Source organism: Choloepus didactylus, chromosome 2, assembly GCF_015220235.1.
Source record: "Choloepus didactylus isolate mChoDid1 chromosome 2, mChoDid1.pri, whole genome shotgun sequence".
NCBI classification, from domain to species: domain Eukaryota; kingdom Metazoa; phylum Chordata; class Mammalia; order Pilosa; family Megalonychidae; genus Choloepus; species Choloepus didactylus.
The window spans coordinates 106,095,705-106,115,352 of record NC_051308.1 but is presented as its reverse complement, the minus strand read 5'-3'; the positions used below and the strand labels follow the sequence as shown (position 1 = coordinate 106,115,352).

General features: G+C 37.8%; 1 protein-coding gene across 7 annotated transcripts in view; it reads right to left on the bottom strand.

Moving 5' to 3' along the window:
* Nucleotides 1-3,354: 3,354 nt before the first annotated feature.
* AIM2 (absent in melanoma 2) overlaps nt 3,355-19,648 on the bottom strand; it is a 154,907-nt gene continuing 138,613 nt past the window's right edge. For all 7 annotated transcript variants that reach the window (XM_037825627.1, XM_037825624.1, XM_037825625.1 and 4 more), the window contains 4 exons: nt 9,214-9,356; nt 6,172-6,585; nt 4,319-4,507; nt 3,355-3,576 (listed from right to left, as the gene is read on the bottom strand). In XM_037825627.1, the coding sequence (XP_037681555.1) occupies nt 3,556-3,576; nt 4,319-4,507; nt 6,172-6,585; nt 9,214-9,356 (767 nt within the window). In that variant the 3' untranslated portion in view covers nt 3,355-3,555. The remainder of the gene's footprint in view (nt 3,577-4,318; nt 4,508-6,171; nt 6,586-9,213; nt 9,357-19,648) is intronic.

Here is a 19,648-nt window from a genome sequence, read left to right as displayed (position 1 = left end):
ATCTAATGGGCAAGAAATAGCCATTTTGTAAAATCCCAGACCTAGTTTTTGTAAATGTCTAAAAAGAAGGTTCATCTTATTTATCATAAAACCAACAGGTGCTTATTTTAGATAAATCAGTAATACAATTAAAAGAATATTTAAAATATCCATAACTATCTTCCAACTTGATGCAAAGTTTTCCATTTTTTTTTAAATTAAGTTATAATATCCATACAGTAAGATTCACGCATATAATGAAGAGTTCTGTGAGTTTTTACAAATGCAAGCTAATTGTGTGATCACCACAAAACTGAAGACATAGAACAGGTCCATCATGATATAAATTTCCTTCATTCTACTTTGTCAACTCTTCCCCCAATCGCAAGACCTTAGCAACCATTCATCTGTTTTCTTTCCTTATAACTTAGCTTTTCCAGAACATAATAACAACAAAATAAAAAGGTATGTAGAGTTTTGGGTTTGTTTTCTTTCACTTAGTATAGTATTTTTATGGTTCTCTATGTAGCTGAATCAGTTATTTTTTCATTTTCAGTGCTGAGTAGAATTCAATTATATGGATGTATTAAAACTTGTTTATCCATGACCCAGATGAGGGACAATTGGGTTGTTTACAGTTTTTGGTGATTACAAATAAAGCCACTTTACACATTAACATGCAGATTTTTGTGTGAACGTAAGTTTTCATTTCATGATCATAAAGTTCTTATGGTAAGTGTATGTTTAATTTTCTAAGAAACTACCGAACTATTTCCAAAGTAGCTGTAATATTTTGCATTCTTACCAGTAATGTGTGAGATTTGTGGTTGTTCTGTCTGCATCTTCCTCATAATTTAACATTCTAGATGTATTTTTTTCAGCTGTTTAAGAAGTTGCCAAACTGTTTACTAACATGGTTGTACCATTTTTCATTCTTACCAGTATTGTTTGAGAGTACTTCTTTTCTTTTCTTTGTGTTGATTCAAATTTCTGTGTGGCTTTATATTCCTTGGCCCAAAGAACGTCCTTTAAAATTTCTTTTAGTATAGGTATGCTGGGTGTTTTGAGTATTTACATATGGTTTAGAATTCTGGTTTTGAGTATTTTTATATGGTTTAAAATTCTGGTTTGATAGCTTTTTTGTTTCCTTACAGTATTTTAAAGATGTTAATCCATGCCTTCTGGCTTGCATAGTTTGTGACAGGAAGTCTCCTGTAATTCTTATATTTGTATCCATGTATATAATGTATCTTTTTTCTATGACTGTCTTCAAGGTTTTTGTCTTTGTTTTTTAGTATTTTTAAAAAGATATGTTTAGGTGTGTGTGTGGTTTATTATTACTATTATTATTTATTCTGCTTCAATGTTCTCTGAACTTCTTGGATCTGTGGTTTGGTATCTGCCATTAGTTCTGAAAAATTCTCAGCCTTCATCTCTTCAAATATTCCTTATGCTCCATTTTATTTTTCGCTTTTCCTTCTGGGACTACATATTTTAAACAACTTGAAATTATCCCACAAATCTTGGATGCTCTGATCTGTTTTTGTTATGTTTTTTTTTGTTTGTTTGTTTGTTTTTTATCCACTCCTTTCTCTTTTTGTGTTTCATTTTGGGTAATTTTTATTGATCTATCTTCAAGTTCATTGATTCTTTCCTCTGCTGTGTCAAGTCTACTGACATCCTGTTGAAAACATTCTTCATCTAAGTAACTCTTTTTTTTTCATTTCTAGCATTTCCATTGGATTTTTTTCATAGTTTCTATTTCTTTACTGAAATTGTCCCATCTGATTATGCATGTTGCCCACCTATTTTCATTCCGTTTCTAATAGTTCAGATATGTATATTGTATCTGACTTTGGTTCTTTTCATTTTTTTGTCTCTTAACATTGTGTGTGTGTTTGTTTTCCTCACAATTTTTGTTGAAAGTTCAGATATGTATACTGTATCTGACTTTGGTTCTTTTCATTTTTTTATCTCTTAACATTGTGTGTGTGTTTGTTTTCCTCACAATTTTTGTTGAAAGCCATCTAGGGTAGAGATTGAGGTACTTAGTTTTTATGCTTGTAAATGAGCATGGATTTTCTTTTGCTGTGACTTTATCGAGGTGTTGAGTCAATCTGGTCAAGAATAGTGCTCAGTTTGTGATTTTTTGTTGCTGTGTTTACCCTCTCTCAGTGCACCAAAGGCTTAAAATTCCTTTAATTCTACATTGTGTTTATGTCTCATTGTCTTCCTCACTATTTGTTGTAAGTTTCCCCTTTACAGTTGTACCTAAGGCAATGCTTCATTACATGCCCTTGACTCTTTCCTGGAAGTAAACTGTTGTGACTTATTATCTGATGTTTGGTTAGCATGGTGGTAAGAACCAGGGTGGGAGAAGAGTACAGGTGAGTTCTCCATTGTTCTGATTCAGCCTGTTTTGGGCAGGCACTGTGTCCTTTGATCTTGAGGGTGGGACTTTCACTGAGATTCTGTCCCTTCTTCAGCTAAAAGACACCCTTAATATTCTGTTTCCCAGAAAATTCTGCCCTTCTCCCAGGAATAGAAAAACTTTACTGCTTACTTCTCTTTGTTGCAATGTGTCTTCACCATGCTCTAAAGCTGACAAAGTTTGCTGCCCTTCCCCCAGAGTTTTAAGACTCTGGTTCTGTAGGGGACAATCCAGGCTGAGTTTCATTCCTTTCCCACAGTGGCTGCTGTTTCTTTCCTCCAGACCCTCCCCTGATCTTTGTCATGACCCTCTAGTGAGGTCCATTGAGAACAGTATTTAAGCAGGTGCAAATTCTCCTTAAGATTGAGGTTTCCAGTGGTTGTATACTCTTTGCCCATTCATCCTCAACCTCTAGCAATTCATTAAAACTTTTAGCTGAATTATACTATCCTGTGCTGTATCTTGTGTCCCCAGGTAAGCAAGGACTTCTCTCCTTGGAGATGTTTATGTTTTCTTAGATTTTGGATTAGGTACTTGCCTACATCGTCATCTCTCTGATTGGTTAAGAATCAATTTTGCAGATTATCTGGCTTTATTTTGTTGTTGTAAGGGTGGAAGTGAGGTTCTTTCCAGCTTTCTACTTCATAAGTGGAATCCAAAATCTTATTTATTGTATGTTTGCACTTCTCTGACTGTTAGTGACACTGACAATCTTTTCATGTTTACTACCATTTCATATTTGCTCTCCTGTGAATTTGGCTATTTATATATTTAGCTCATATTGACTTGTACAATATAGGAAAATTTTCCATTAATCACTTCATTCATTCATTAACAGATCTTTATTGAACAGCCACAATATCTCCGAATATGAATTTACATATTCACTACTACTACAAAAGCACTACTCCTACCATGAACTAAACCAGACAATGAGGCTGTAATGAATGAGAAACAGACTTTTATTGTGATAAGTGTTCAAGATTTTGGAATTTTTCTCAAGAGATATCTTATTCTGACTAATTTTGTGGGGAGCCTGTGAACTGCTGCCTTCAGGTGGCTAACAATCTGGCTGAAGTGGTTGTATCAGGTATTCTTCAATTAAATGCTGTGTAGACCATTTGATCTGATCAGTCTTTCTCATTTCACTTTTTGGCCTTAATAACCTGGATGGAGGAAAAAAAAATACACAGTCTGAGATGCAGCTGATTAGACACTCCTATGCTTGAACTGACTCTGTCCTCCTTTTCCTCTTTTCACTAAATTCTCTCCTTCCATTGTTCATCCTTGGATCACTCTCCTGAAGTTAATATCCAGCCTGCTATATACATTTTTACTTAATAAGGGCACATATGCAGATGCCTCAAGCTTCTAGTCACTCTTACAAAGAGACACAGGGATTGGTGCAAATGATGCAGATACATGGGGAAGAGGACCAAAGGGCAGTAGGTTTGAGGGTGGGTTGAAAGGGCAGGGGTAGGAATTTATACTGAACTCAATCACCCTGGACTCTCATAGGGGCAGGGATGGGCTACACTGGCTCTAAAAAATGACTCCTCAAGGTTTGTATGACCTGTGTTTAATTTTGTGTACACTTTTCAGAATGATGTGTCCAACTTTGGACAAGTTGTCTGCATTGGACTATCAGTGTGACAAAGGAACTCTTTGTGGGGCTGTGTGAGTATCAGAGTGTGTGTGTCTCTGCCTTTTGAAGCTCATGTCCTCTTAATTGCATTTCTAAGATGTGTATCTCCTAAAAAGGAGGTTCCTCAGTTCTGTGAGATGCAGGTATGCTAAATATCAGGGTCTTCCACAGCATAGCCTGCTAAACAGCATCTGTCAGCTTTCTGAAAAGCAAACACAAAATATCACCCTTTTGGAGTTGACTTTCCTCCATGCAGTTCCTACCTTAATGAAACTGTGAACTCCGGATTTCAGTTGCAGCTTTTCTCCACTCTTTGACAGCTCGAAGAAAGTAAGTCTAAGTTTATCTCCTTCCTCACATTTGACATTGACGCATCGTCCACGCACCAATACTTCCATCCTGTCAGTGTTGTCAGTCATCTCAAATAATATACGATTCTTCCCTTCTGTTTTCTGCAAAATAAAATCAATATGCAACCTTTGATAATCCAACTGAGGAATGCTAAATCAATCAAATGTCAGAAAAAAAAAATAGGGAAAAAAATTCAACTTTCAAACTGGCAGGTATATACCTAATAAATATAAGCAAATTCAGATAGACAGGGAAGACGTATCTTACAGAGAACATATTTCCTCCTGAGAACCTCTTTCCAGTTCCAGTCTATCTTCCTTCAGGAGGCCAGGATGACCCAGCAAGGCAACAACTGGTAGACGGAGAAGCTGGGGCTTCTCCAGGTCAGTAGCCAAGATAGCCACGGGAAAGGAAGACACTTGGATTGGAAATACTCATTTAAAGTAATAAATCCATGAGACATGAGTGTCAAGAATGCAAGACCCAATAAAGAACCTAATAAGAATAAGGAACCAGAGAAAGGAAATAATTCACAATCAAGTCCAGTCAAAAGAGAAGAGGACGCTGATCAGTTATCTATGAGACTTAAAGTATTTGAAGTTTAATTTTATGGGCTGATGAATATATATATTCGTGGCCAAATTGAAAGCTCAGGATTGAGGTAATGAATGTGGCTTTCCTATCCAAGATCGTTTTCTGTTTGAATTTTCCAGGAGAACAGAGGCTATCTACCAGTTCCTCTGCCACTAACCTCAACACAAAAGAGCTTATCCTAGAGTTCCTGGATGTAAGCTAAGTAGATTGCTTCTCTCTGGCTCCTCAGGCCCTTTACGCCCTGTCCTAAACCAGAAAAAGTAGCCATACAAAGCTACTTCTCCTGAGGCTCAGTCATAATATTTTATTATTATTCACTTCTAATAATTCTTTCTTCTACTTTCTTCATTTAATCACAGTTTTTTAATCCTGCCCAATTTATTGGTCTTCCAGGTCAATTAATCTGGCTTATTACTTATTATCCAACAACAGTTATTTTCATTCTTATATTCAAAATAAAAGATGAGCCTGGATAATGTCTTGAGGAGACAGAATACACAGAAATGGTGGTGTTCTCTCTGATTCTAGGTTACAACCATGGGCTGACACCATCTAAGTGAGAGGTCTCGGAACCGGACTCCCAAGTGTGCTGGTGGCTTTCCGTGATGACATCACACAGATAAGGCTTCTATATTTAAATCGGTGTCTTCTGAGTCATGTCTAGACTCTGGAGCAGCAAGACCATGCCACATTGGTTTTGCCTGGAGAGTATCAGGACCAGGGGAAGCCTTTGTCCTGGGTAAAGATCACAGACACTTGATCTCCCTTTGCTGGGCAAAATATTCACTGGGTGCATGTGAACACCACTAGGCATCTCAACAGTCATTTAAAATAGTCATTTGAAATAAAGTCATTTTTGAAATAAAGTACAATAATAATAAACCAAAGGTTAAATATTATTAGCGTATGAAGGAAACCTGTTTTTAGAAGCTACAAGGATAAAAAGATGTTGAAGCAGGAATGTGATGACTTCTTGAGAATAAAAATGCTTTTAATGTATTTGAGTTTGGGCATATCATTAAGTCTACTGTACTTTAGTTTCTTGGGTTTATTTGTTTTAGTATTTTCTTTATATAAATATACTGAAACATATTTCTAAAGTTCCTTCAAGATCAGGGTAGAAAATAAGTCATTCTTACTAATCAACACAAAATTATGTATAGGAACTTACCTTTTGGACCACATAGACCCCATTCACAATTGTTCCAAGGGGCTGAGTTTGAAGCTTGTTTATCTTTGGGGTCTCACCAGCTTTTCTGGTAATGTGAGTAGGGATAATCATCTTTTGGTCAGATTTAGCATCAAATACAAGCGAAGCATTATTCACCTCCAGGAAGCCAACGTGCCAATAATATTTTGATATTATAATTATTCTCTTTGGGATGAATTTATCTTTTAGCCTTGTATTGAAAACTTTTACAAAAAAGAATTCACTCTCAGTAGCTACTGTAGCATGAAACATCTCTTGTTTCCCTTCTTGGGTCTCAAATTCGAATGGCTTCATTGCTTTTAGAACTGTGACTGTTAAACGGTCTTTCTGCAACCCTTCTTCTCTGGTAGTTTCCTGTTGGACCACCGTCTGTTTCTGCTCAGGAAGAAGGCAAAGAAACAAATACATAAGTTATGAGTAAAGAAGGTACTATTAAGAAAACCTCACGTCACCTGCAATGTTAGACCTCATGAAGCCAGTTACGACAGGTAGAGTAAAAGGAAGAGTTATAGAGAGGTTAGGAAAAGATGTGAGACCTAGAATTATCAAGACAGAAAAGACAATACAGGGAGGAGATATTAAGTCCTGTGTTCAGAGGAGACAATATAGGATGGTATTTGAGAGTGCAGGTTTGGATCCAGATTTCCCTAAGCCGGAATCTTTGCATTTCCATCTATTATGTAACCTGGAGCCAGCTGCTTGTCCTCCCAGTGTTTCCTTTTCCTTATCTATAAATGTATCTGGTATACAATACTGCATAATAAACATTAGCCCCTATTATTATTAGGTGCTTGGTGTTTTCTTAAATATAGAAGACAGAACAGCTATTACTCACCCTTTCTAATACCTGTTCCTAAGTTATATCCTGAGTCAGAGTAAAACACAGTTAGCCAACAATACTGGTCCCTGGTAAACTCTGCTTACTCCCTTCATGGGAAGCAAAGAAGGAAGAAAGCAGCCATTCACATTAACCTCTGGTTCCCCACAGATTTCCTACATGCTTGGGAATACATGGCAAAAAAATGGGGGCAGGCAGCAAAATATGGAATCATGAGGTAAACATTTATATCTTCATTATTTTATAGCTATTTAACAGCTCTTAGGAACCAGAGCATTCATCCTAGGTCCTACATTTAAGAACCCCACACCTATGATAAAAATAAATAGTAACTCAGGAAGTTGAATTAGAGGCATGGGAGTGGGATAACCAGAGGCTCAAAGGTACATTTATATGTAAAGAGCCCATCAGATCCCTGAAATATTGCTAAGGCCAAGATGGTGACTGTGCCCGTCCTCTTCTACTGACTCTATTAGCGCACACGATGTCCATGTCCTCCATCAATGTCTGCCGGAATACTCATTTCACTCTGGTATAAATGTAAGGGAGCTCAGTGGCCTGACCTGACTCCCCAGTTCTTAAGGATGGCCCTGTGCATAATAAAAGTGCAGATTAAGTTAAAATGCGAGTAAGAGGGAGACCTAGTTCAGAGTTCTTATGAGTTAAAGGGGGAATTGAAAAGAAGAACCCATTTTACTTCAATAAATTTACCTTAGAAAGAATTAGTTACACACTAAGTTTTATGTGAAATAACTAAATTGTTTTATTTATAATTATTTAAAACTAAAAAATTTAAATATCCAAAAATAAGGATTTGGTGAAATAAATTATGGTATAGTCACATAATACAACACTATGCTAATGTCAAAAAATTCTTTAGAGTAATAATGTGACAAACTGTTTTAATTAACTCACAAAAAGGTAAGACTCCAAAGAGAATATATAATCTTATTTCTCACTGGATAAATAAATAAATCATACATACAAGTAAGACATTTTACAATACCAAATATGTTTCTCTCTAGATGATAGGATTACAAGTAATTTTATTTCCTTTTTTTTCCTGTTTTCCAAATTAAGAGCCAAGAGATATTACTTTTATCATCAACCACAAAAGCAAATACTACGTTTAAAAAGCAACTAGCTATCCAGAACCAAAGGGAAATACAGAAAAAATACAGGCTTATGAGGCCAAGTGTAGGAGTTTCTGAATGGAGCCTCCGATGGGAACTGGAGAGTAGGAAATGCCTGTCCATATGGGACTCCTGACGGGGACTGCTGAGATTCTATTGGAGTTAATGCAGGAAAATGTCAGCTTCACTTAGGTTTGCTCTCTTTGACACCATATATCTTTAATTGGGTCTTTCAGACTAAATAACGCATACTTTCATTACGTATGATGGGAAGGCACGACTTACACCTGAATCTAGTCTCCCTGACAACTCAAAGGGTTTTGGGCCAAGTCCTTGAAAATTTGCCAACACGTAGGAAACAGCTGCTCTAGACAAACAGAAGGAAATGACACGGAGTCAGTTTCCCTAAGTTAATAAATCTATAAAATGATATGATCCCTGCTTCACAGGAAATGGAATTGCATGTGTGTGCTGGATTCTGTGATGAGCCTCCCATGTTGTCTGTTCCTCCCCAGTTGTACGAAAGCAACCCTTCTCCCACAGGCTGAGTCCCTTTCCAGGAATTACTCCAGGCTGAAGAGGCTGCCTCACTTTGGTCAATGCAGGTGCATGCAGCCCAATTCCCCTCTGTCCAGATCGTGACAATTCTGAAAAGCATTCTCAGCACCTACACTCCCTGTAGGATGGGCTGAGGCCTTTGTTGCAACTGCACTGACATTCAAATTCTCCTTCTTATCCTACTTCTTCTGGTATTAATCCTTTCCAATACACTTCCTGAAAACAACTGTCCATCTTAGATTTTTTTCACTATAGAACCCCACTTGTGGCAATGTGTTAAAGCGCGCAGTGCCTGGAAGAGATTAGGGGCTCAGTAGGTGTTTAATCAGATGAATTGGAAGCAACTTCTCTTTCTGATAGCCAAACCTTTCTTACAGTCTTGCTTTCTTTACTTTCATGCTGGGTAATGACAGGGTTAGTGACTGAAGGAAGCTCTAAGAACTACTTAAGACCACTTGACTTGCCCCATCCTACCTTAATATGAGGAGAGACTTCCGGTACAACACGTTGTTCCACGACATCATTTCTGGTGGCTGTAGAGGGACCAGGACTCATTTCAGGCTGTCTCTTCTTTTCCACTAGCTTTGTTTCTTTTTTTGTTTTATATTTCTTATCAACTGGTTAAAAAAAATTAAAGAGGATATGATCATAGGCAGATGAGAAAATTTAAATATCACTTCCTCTCAGGAACAAAATACAATTTTCTTGAGTAAAAACCTGCTTTGGTGTTGTACACACACATACACACTTACAATTTTACTAGCTTATTATGGCAGTAGGGTAAACCTTTAGAGTCATGTAGGTACAGGAATGTAATGATACATGAAGAGATTTTGCTTCTAACAATAGTAGTCTTGCTCATTACTAACAAACTCTGCCATGGGAAGCAACTTGAAAATGTGGGAAAACTTTATTTTATAAAAACTACTGGTTAAAAACTAGGAAAACATCAAGAATGAAAAAAAATTAAGAAAAAAAAAACAAGAAAATAAAGCAGTTAGTACAAGTAAACCAACATATGACAAGGTATTAGGGTAGTGACGTGGACTCCAGTACCCGCCCCTGCTGGTCTCCCGCCACTTGGCTCCTGTACCCTTTGCCGAGACCATGCTTTGAAAATCCAAAGAATGTTCAATAAAGAATGAAAGACGAAACCTCAGGAAATGAAAACTAGTTTCCTACCATAACTGGAGCAACATGGGGCATAAATGAATTTGTTAAATCCAAAGTAGGCCCAAGAATGACTTCGACTGGAATTTTAGAGCTGTAAAGGATCTTAACCAACTTCTTATACAGGTTACAGAGCTACCACTCATCTATGAATTTCTAACCTGGTCCAAGACTGGATAATTTTTATCTAGCCATCTACTAATATCCCAGGATCATTAGAACACCTAAATGGGGGAAGAATTGCATTAGGAGAAATTTGGTACCATCTCGGTCTGAGAAAAGAATGAATTATTGATTTGGAAAGAAAAATAAAAGACCATTCCTAAATATCTTCAGCCCATATCTGACAACACTCCTAGATTCCTGGCTTTTGTCCCAGAGTCAAAAAAGCACTTACAGGGCTGGCTATTTTGGGCAATTATGTGTTGTTTCTGCCACCTTGTGGCAATCTCTAAGAACTACATACAATCCTAACAATGAAAATAAAAGTTAAAAAAAAAAAAATGCATGCCATAACCAGTCCTTTTCTAAAGTGCCTTAGATACAACATAACAGTTACATCTGTAGAGCACTATGTGCTCTATATTATCACTTACATGGTCTCATTTAATATTCATAAAAATCATGTGAAGATGGCAGACTGGTGAGCTGTAAGTTTTAGTTACTCCTCCAGGAAAGTAGGTAAAAAGCCAGGAACTGCGTGGACTGGACACCACAGAGCAATCTGTCTTTGGGCATACTTCATACAACACTCATGAAAATGTCGAACTGCTGAGATCAGCAAAATCTGTAAGTTTTTGCGGCCAGGGGACCCGCGCCCCTCCCTGCCAGGTTCAGTCCCGTGGGAGGAGGGGCTGTCAGCTCCAGGAAGGAGAAGGGAGAACTGCAGTGGTAGCCCTTATCGGAAACTCATTCTACTGATTCAAACTCCAACCATAGACAGACTGAGACCAGACACCAGAGAATCTGAGAGCAGCCAGCCCAGCAGAGAGGAGACAGGCATAGAAAAAAAACAACATGAAAAACTCCAAAATAAAAGCAGAGGATTTTTGCAGTTCTGGTGAACACAGAAAGGGGAAGGGTGGAGCTCAGGCCTTGAGGCGCATATGCAAATCCCGAAGAAAAGCTGATCTCTCTGCCCTGTGGACCTTTCCTTAATGGCCCTGGTTGCTTTGTCTATTAGCATTTCAATAACCCATTAGATCTCTGAGGAGGGCCCTTTTTTTTTTTTTTTTTTTTTTTTAAAATCCTTTTTTCTTTTTCTAAAACAATTACTCTAAGAAGCCCAATACAGAAAGCTTCAAAGAATTGCAATTTGGGCATGTCAAGTCAAGAGCAGAACTAAGAGAGCTCTGAGACAAAAGGCAATAATCCAGTGGCTGAGAAAATTCACTAAACAACACAACTTCCCGAGAAAAGGGGGGTGTCCGCTCACAGCCACCATCCTGGTGGACAGGAAACACTCCTGTCCATCGCCAGCCCCATAGCCCAGAGCTGCCCCAGACAACCCAGTGTGACGGAAATGCTTCAAATAACAGGCACACACCACAAAACTGGGCGTGGACATTAGCCTTCCCTGCAACCTCAGCTGAATGTCCCAGAGCTGGGAAGGTGGAGCAGTGTGAATTAACAAAGCCCCATTCAGCCATCATTTGAGCAGACTGGGAGCCTCCCTACACAGCCCAGCAGCCCAGAACTGCCCTGGGGGGACGGCACTCACCTGTGACATAGCACAGTCATCCCTCAACAGAGGACCCGGGATGCACAGCCTGGAAGAGGGGCCCACTTGCAAGTCTCAGGAGCCATATGCCAATACCAAAGACTTGTGGGTCAGTGGCAGAGACAAACTGTGGCAGGACTGAACTGAAGGATTAGACTATTGCAGCAGCTTTAAAACTCTAGGATCATCAGGGAGATTTGATTGTTAGGGCCACCCCCCCTCCCCGACTGCCCAGAAACATGCCCCACATACAGGGCAGGCAACACCAACTACACACGCAAGCTTGGTACACCAATTGGGCCCCACAAGACTCACTCCCCCACTCACCAAAAAGGCTAAGCAGGGGAGAACTGGCTTGTGGAGAACAGGTGGCTCGTGGACGCCACCTGCTGGTCAGTTAGAGAAAGTGTACTCCACGAAGCTGTAGATCTGATAAATTAGAGATAAGGACTTCAATAGGTCTACAAACCCTAAAAGAACCCTAAAAGAACCCTATCAAGTTCAGCAAATGCCACGAGGCCAAAAACAACAGAAAATTATAAAGCATATGAAAAAACCAGACAATATGGATAACCCAAGCCCAAGCACCCAAATCAAAAGACCAGAAGAGACACAGCACCTAGAGCAGCTACACAAAGAACTAAAGATGAACAATGAGACCATAGTACGGGATATGAAGGAAATCAAGAAGACTCTAGAAGAGCATGAAGAAGACATTGCAAGACTAAATAAAAAAATGGATGATCTTATGGAAATTAAAGAAACTGTTGACCAAATTAAAAAGATTCTAGACACTCATAGTACAAGACTCGAGGAAGTTGAACAACGAATCAGTGACCTGGAAGATGACAGAATGGAAAATGAAAGCATAAAAGAAAGAATGGGGAAAAAAATTGAAAAACTCGAAATGGACCTCAGGGATATGATAGATAATATGAAACATCCGAATATAAGACTCATTGGTGTCCCAGAAGGGGAAGAAAAGGGTAAAGGTCTAGGAAGAGTATTCAAAGAAATTGTTGGGGAAAACTTCCCAAATCTTCTAAACAACATAAATACACAAATCATAAATGCTCAGCGAACTCCAAATAGAATAAATCCAAATAAACCCACTCCGAGACATATACTGATCACACTGTCAAACATAGAAGAGAAGGAGCAAGTTCTGAAAGCAGCAAGAGAAAAGCAATTCACCACATACAAAGGAAACAGCATAAGACTAAGTAATGACTACTCAGCAGCCACCATGGAGGCAAGAAGGCAGTGGCACGATATATTTAAAATTCTGAGTGAGAGGAATTTCCAGCCAAGAATACTTTATCCAGCAAAGCTCTCCTTCAAATTTGAGGGAGAGCTTAAATTTTTCACAGACAAACAAATGCTGAGAGAGTTTGCTAACAAGAGACCTGCCCTACTGGAGATACTCAAGGGAGCCCTACAGACAGAGAAACAAAGACAGGACAGAGAGACTTGGAGAAAGGTTCAGTACTAAAGAGATTCGGTATGGGTACAATAAAGGATATTAATAGAGAGAGGGAAAAATATGGCAAACATAAACCAAAGGTTAAGATGGCCGATTCAAGAAATGCCTTCACGGTTATAACATTGAATGTAAATGGATTAAACTCCCCAATTAAAAGATATAGATTCGCAGAATGGATCAAAAAAAATGAACCATCAATATGTTGCATACAAGAGACTCATCTTAGACACAGGGACACAAAGAAACTGAAAGTGAAAGGATGGAAAAAAATATTTCATGCAAGCTACAGCCAAAAGAAAGCAGGTGTAGCAATATTAATCTCAGATAAAATAGACTTCAAATGCAGGGATGTTCTGAGAGACAAAGAAGGCCACTACATACTAATAAAAGGGGCAATTCAGCAAGAAGAAATAACAATCGTAAATGTCTATGCACCCAATCAAGGTGCCACAAAATACATGAGAGAAACACTGGCAAAACTAAAGGAAGCAATTGATGTTTCCACAATAATTGTGGGAGACTTCAACACATCACTCTCTCCTATAGATAGATCAACCAGACAGAAGACCAATAAGGACATTGAAAACCTAAACAATCTGATAAATGAATTAGATTTAACAGACATATACAGGACATTACATCCCAAATCACCAGGATACACATACTTTTCTAGTGCTCATGGAACTTTCTCCAGAATAGATCATATGCTGGGACATAAAACAAGCCTCAATAAATTTAAAAAGATTGAAATTATTCAAAGCACATTCTCTGACCACAATGGAATACAATTAGAAGTCAATAACCATCAGAGACTTAGAAAATTCACAAATACCTGGAGGTTAAACAACACACTCCTAAACAATCAGTGGGTTAAAGAAGAAATAGCAAGAGAAATTGCTAAATATATAGAGACGAATGAAAATGAGAACACAACATACCAAAACCTACGGGATGCAGCAAAAGCAGTGCTAAGGGGGAAATTTATAGCACTAAACGCATATATTAAAAAGGAAGAAAGAGCCAAAATCAAAGAACTAATGGATCAACTGAAGAAGCTAGAAAATGAACAGCAAACCAATCCTAAACCAAGTACAAGAAAAGAAATAACAAGGATTGAAGCAGAAATAAATGACATAGAGAACAAAAAAACAATAGAGAGGATAAATATCACCAAAAGTTGGTTCTTTGAGAAGATCAACAAGATTGACAAGCCCCTACTAGACTGACAAAATCAAAAAGAGAGAAGACCCATATAAACAAAATAATGAATGAAAAAGGTGACATAACTGCAGATCCTGAAGAAATTAAAAAAATTATAAGAGGATATTATGAACAACTGTATGGCAACAAACTGGATAATGTAGAAGAAATGGACAATTTCCTGGAAACATATGAACAACCTAGACTGACCAGAGAAGAAATAGAAGACCTCAACCAACCCATCACAAGCAAAGAGATCCAATCAGTCATCAAAAATCTTCCCACAAATAAATGCCCAGGGCCAGATGGCTTCACAGGGGAATTCTACCAAACTTTCCAGAAAGAACTGACACCAATCTTACTCAAACTCTTTCAAAACATTGAAAAAAATGGAACACTACCTAACTCATTTTATGAAGCTAACATCAATTTAATACCAAAACCAGGCAAAGATGCTACAAAAAAGGAAAACTACCGGCCAATCTCCCTAATGAATATAGATGCAAAAATCCTCAACAAAATACTTGCAAATCGAATCCAAAGACACATTCAAAAAATCATACACCATGACCAAGTGGGGTTCATTCCAGGCATGCAAGGATGGTTCAACATAAGAAAATCAATCAATGTATTACAACACATTAAAAACTCAAAAGGGAAAAATCAATTGATCATCTCAATAGATGCTGAAAAAGCATTTGACAAAATCCAACATCCCTTTTTGATAAAAACACTTCAAAAGGTAGGAATTGAAGGAAACTTCCTCAACATGATAAAGAGCATATATGAAAAACCCACAGCCAGCATAGTACTCAATGGTGAGAGACTGAAAGCCTTCCCTCTAAGATCAGGAACAAGACAAGGATGCCCGCTGTCACCACTGTTATTCAACATTGTGCTGGAAGTGCTAGCCAGGGCAATCCGGCAAGACAAAGAAATAAAAGGCATCCAAATTGGAAAAGAAGAAGTAAAACTGTCATTGTTTGCAGATGATATGATCTTATATCTAGAAAACCCTGAGAAATCGACGATACAGCTACTAGAGCTAATAAACAAATTTAGCAAAGTAGCGGGATACAAGATTAATGCACATAAGTCAGTAATGTTTCTATATGCTAGAAATGAACAAACTGAAGAGACACTCAAGAAAAAGATACCATTTTCAATAGCAACTAAAAAAATCAAGTACCTAGGAATAAACTTAACCAAAGATGTAAAAGACCTATACAAAGAAAACTATATAACTCTACTAAAAGAAATAGAAGGGGACCTTAAAAGATGGAAAAATATTCCATGTTCATGGATAGGAAGGCTAAATGTCATTAAGATGTCAATTCTACCCAAACTCATCTACAGATTCAATGCAATCCCAATCAAAATTCCAACAACCTACTTTGCAGACTTGGAAAAGCTAGTTATCAAATTTATTTGGAAAGGGAAGATGCCTCGAATTGCTAAAGACACTCTAAAGAAGAAAAACGAAGTGGGAGGACTTACACTCCCTGACTTTGAAGCTTATTATAAAGCCACAGTTGCCAAAACAGCATGGTACTGGCACAAAGATAGACATATAGATCAATGGAATTGAATTGAGAATTCAGAGATAGACCCTCAGATCTATGGCCGAGTGATCTTTGATAAGGCCCCCAAAGTCACTGAACTGAGTCATAATGGTCTTTTCAACAAATGGGGCTGGGAGAGTTGGATATCCATATCCAAAAGAATGAAAGAGGACCCCTACCTCACCCCCTACACAAAAATTAACTCAAAATGGACCAAAGATCTCAATATAAAAGAAAGTACCATAAAACTCCTAGAAGATAATGTAGGAAAACATCTTCAAGACCTTGTATTAGGAGGCCACTTCCTAGACTTTACACCCAAAGCACAAGCAACAAAAGAGAAAATAGATAAATGGGAACTCCTCAAGCTTAGAAGTTTCTGCACCTCAAAGGAATTTCTCAAAAAGGTAAAGAGGCAGCCAACTCAATGGGAAAAAATTTTTGGAAACCATGTATCTGACAAAAGACTGATATCTTGCATATATAAAGAAATCCTACAACTCAATGACAATAGTACAGACAGCCCAATTATAAAATGGGCAAAAGATATGAAAAGACAGTTCTCTGAAGAGGAAATACAAATGGCCAAGAAACACATGAAAAAATGTTCAGCTTCACTAGCTATTAGAGAGATGCAAATTAAGACCACAATGAGATACCATCTAACACCGGTTAGAATGGCTGCCATTAAAGAAACAGGAAACTACAAATGCTGGAGGGGATGTGGAGAAATTGGAACTCTTATTCATTGTTGGTGGGACTGTATAATGGTTCAGCCACTCTGGAAGTCAGTCTGGCAGTTCCTTAGAAAACTAGATATAGAGCTACCATTCGATCCAGCGATTGCACCTCTCGGTATATACCCGGAAGATCAGAAAGCAGTGACACGAACAGATATCTGCACGCCAATGTTCATAGCAGCATTATTCACAATTGCCAAGAGATGGAAACAACCCAAATGTCCTTCAACAGATGAGTGGATAAATAAAATGTGGTATATACACACGATGGAATACTACGTGGCAGTAAGAAGGAACGATCTGGTGAAACATATGACAACATGGATGAACCTTGAAGACATAATGCTGAGTGAAATAAGCCAGGCACAAAAAGAGAAATATTATATGCTACCACTAATGTGAACTTTGAAAAATGTAAAACAAATGGTTTATAATGTAGAATGTAGGGGAACTAGCAGTAGAGAGCAATTAAGGAAGGGGGAACAATAATCCAAGAAGAACAGATAAGCTATTTAACGTTCTGGGGATGCCCAGAAATGACTATGGTCTGTTAATTTCTGATGGATATAGTAGGAACAAGTCCACAGAAATGTTGCTATATTATGTAACTTTCTTGGGGTAAAGTAGGAACATGTTGGAAGTTAAGCAGTTATCTTAGGTTAGTTGTCTTTTTCTTACTCCCTTGTTATGGTCTCTTTGAAATGTTCTTTTATTGTATGTTTGTTTTCTTTTTAACTTTTTTTTTCATACAGTTGATTTAAAAAAGAAGGGAAAGTTAAAAAAAAAAAAAAAAGAAAAAAGAAAAACAAGGAAAAAAAAAAAGATGTAGTGCCCCCTTGAGGAGCCTGTGGAGAATGCAGGGGTATTCGCCTACCCCACCTCCATGGTTGCTAACATGACCACAGACATAAGGGACTGGGGGTTTGATGGGTTGAGCCCTCTACCACAGGTTTTACCCTTGGGAAGATGGTTGCTGCAAAGGAGAGGCTAGGCCTCCCTATATCTGTGCCTAAGAGTCTCCTCCTGAATGCCTCTTTGTTGCTCAGATGTGGCCCTCTGTCTCTGGCTATGCCAACTTGAAAGGAGAAATCACTGCTCTCCCCCCTACGTGGGATCAGACACCTAGGGGAGTGAATCTCCCTGGCAACGTGGAATATGACTCCCGCGGAGGAATGTAGACCCGGCATCGTGGGACGGAGAACATCTTCTTGACCAAAAGGGGGATGTGAAAGGAAATGAAATAAGCTTCAGTGGCAGAGAGATTCCAAAATGAGCCGAGAGATCACTCTGGTGGGCACTCTTATGCACACTTTAGACAACCCTTTTTAGGTTCTAAAGAATTGGGGTAGCTGGTGGTGGATACCTGAAACTATCAAACTACAACCCAGAACCCATGAATCTCGAAGACAGTTGTATAAAAATGTAGCTTATGAGGGGTGACAATGGGATTGGGAATGCCATAAGGACCAAACTCCACTTTGTCTAGTTTATGGATGGATGTGTAGAAAAGTAGGGGAAGGAAACAAACAGACAAAGGTACCCAGTGTTCTTTTTTACTTCAATTGCTCTTTTTCACTCTAATTATTATTCTTGTTATTTTTGTGTGTGTGCTAATGAAGGTGTCAGGGATTGATTTAGGTGATGAATGTACAACTATGTAATGGTACTGTAAACAATCGAAAGTACAATTTGTTTTGTATGACTGCGTGGTATGTGAATATATCTCAATAAAATGATGATTAAAAAAAAAAAAAAAAAAAAAAAAGAAATCACCACTGGTCAAATTTAACCAATATAGTATACATACAAATGTATGTTTTTCCAATATTAAAAAATAAACTCCAATTCTCCCTCAAAAAAAAAAAAAAAAAAAAAATCATGTGACAGAAGTCACATTATCCATGTTGAGTACACACACACACAGTACCACAGAAAAGCTGTCAGATGATTTTTACTTTTTGTTAGAGTTGAACTTAGAATCCTAAAATTGTTGCATTTGGAAGCTCTCATTTGGGAGAATCCTCAGGTGACAGATGAAATGTTCCTTTATTGACCCTTTTTAATCATTCAGACATAAAGTAAGGATATATCAAATATATCAATTGTTCTAGGGAACAAAATGAGAAAGGTAAACCAAATGAATGTACTGCAGATGGAGACAGTTCAGCAATCTGTTTAATCATATTTTTTGTTTTTCATTATATGGATGTTTATTTTTAGTCTCTGGTGTATCAGAACAGCTAAGAGGAAACTGAAATTTTGGAACTGCAACCATACCATAGTTCGAAATTTGCTCTGTAACTACTTAAACCTACTCTGAAAGTTATCACTATTCTGCATATATGTTAACTTTCATAATAAAAAATGTTAAAAAAAAATGGAGAGAAATAAATCCCCAGAATATCCCATACCCCTTATCTCCCACCACCATTGATCCTTAGCACTGGTGTAATACATTTGTTACTATTGTTGGAAGAATATTAAAATGTTTACTTTTAACTATAGCCCATAGTTTGCAATAGGTGCAATTTTTCTCATATACCACTCTATTACTGCCTCCAATAATGACATATATTGTTCTTGTTAATGAAAGATCATTTTTACATTTGTACTTTTAACCACCACCATCGTCCACCATAGGGTTCACTGTGTTATACAGTCCCATGTTTTATTCTCTAGATTTCCTTCTAGTGACATAGTTGACTTTAAACCTCCCCTTTCAACCACAGTCACACTCATAATTCAGTCCTGTTAATTACACTCACCATATTGAGCTACCATCACCTCTATCTGTTTCCAAACATTTAAACCCAATCTATTTTAAAATTATGCATACATTAAGCATCCGCTCTCCATTTTCACAGTATCTTAATCTAGGACAAAACATTAAAATACAAAGTACATACACAAAACACCATGTATTTTCAATGAGTCGCCTGTCCTTTGATTCCATTTTAGGTGAGACTCGGCTAAAAACGTGTTACTGTTCTCATATCAGGCTCTGGATCAACCAGTCCATGTGGATTCTGATCAG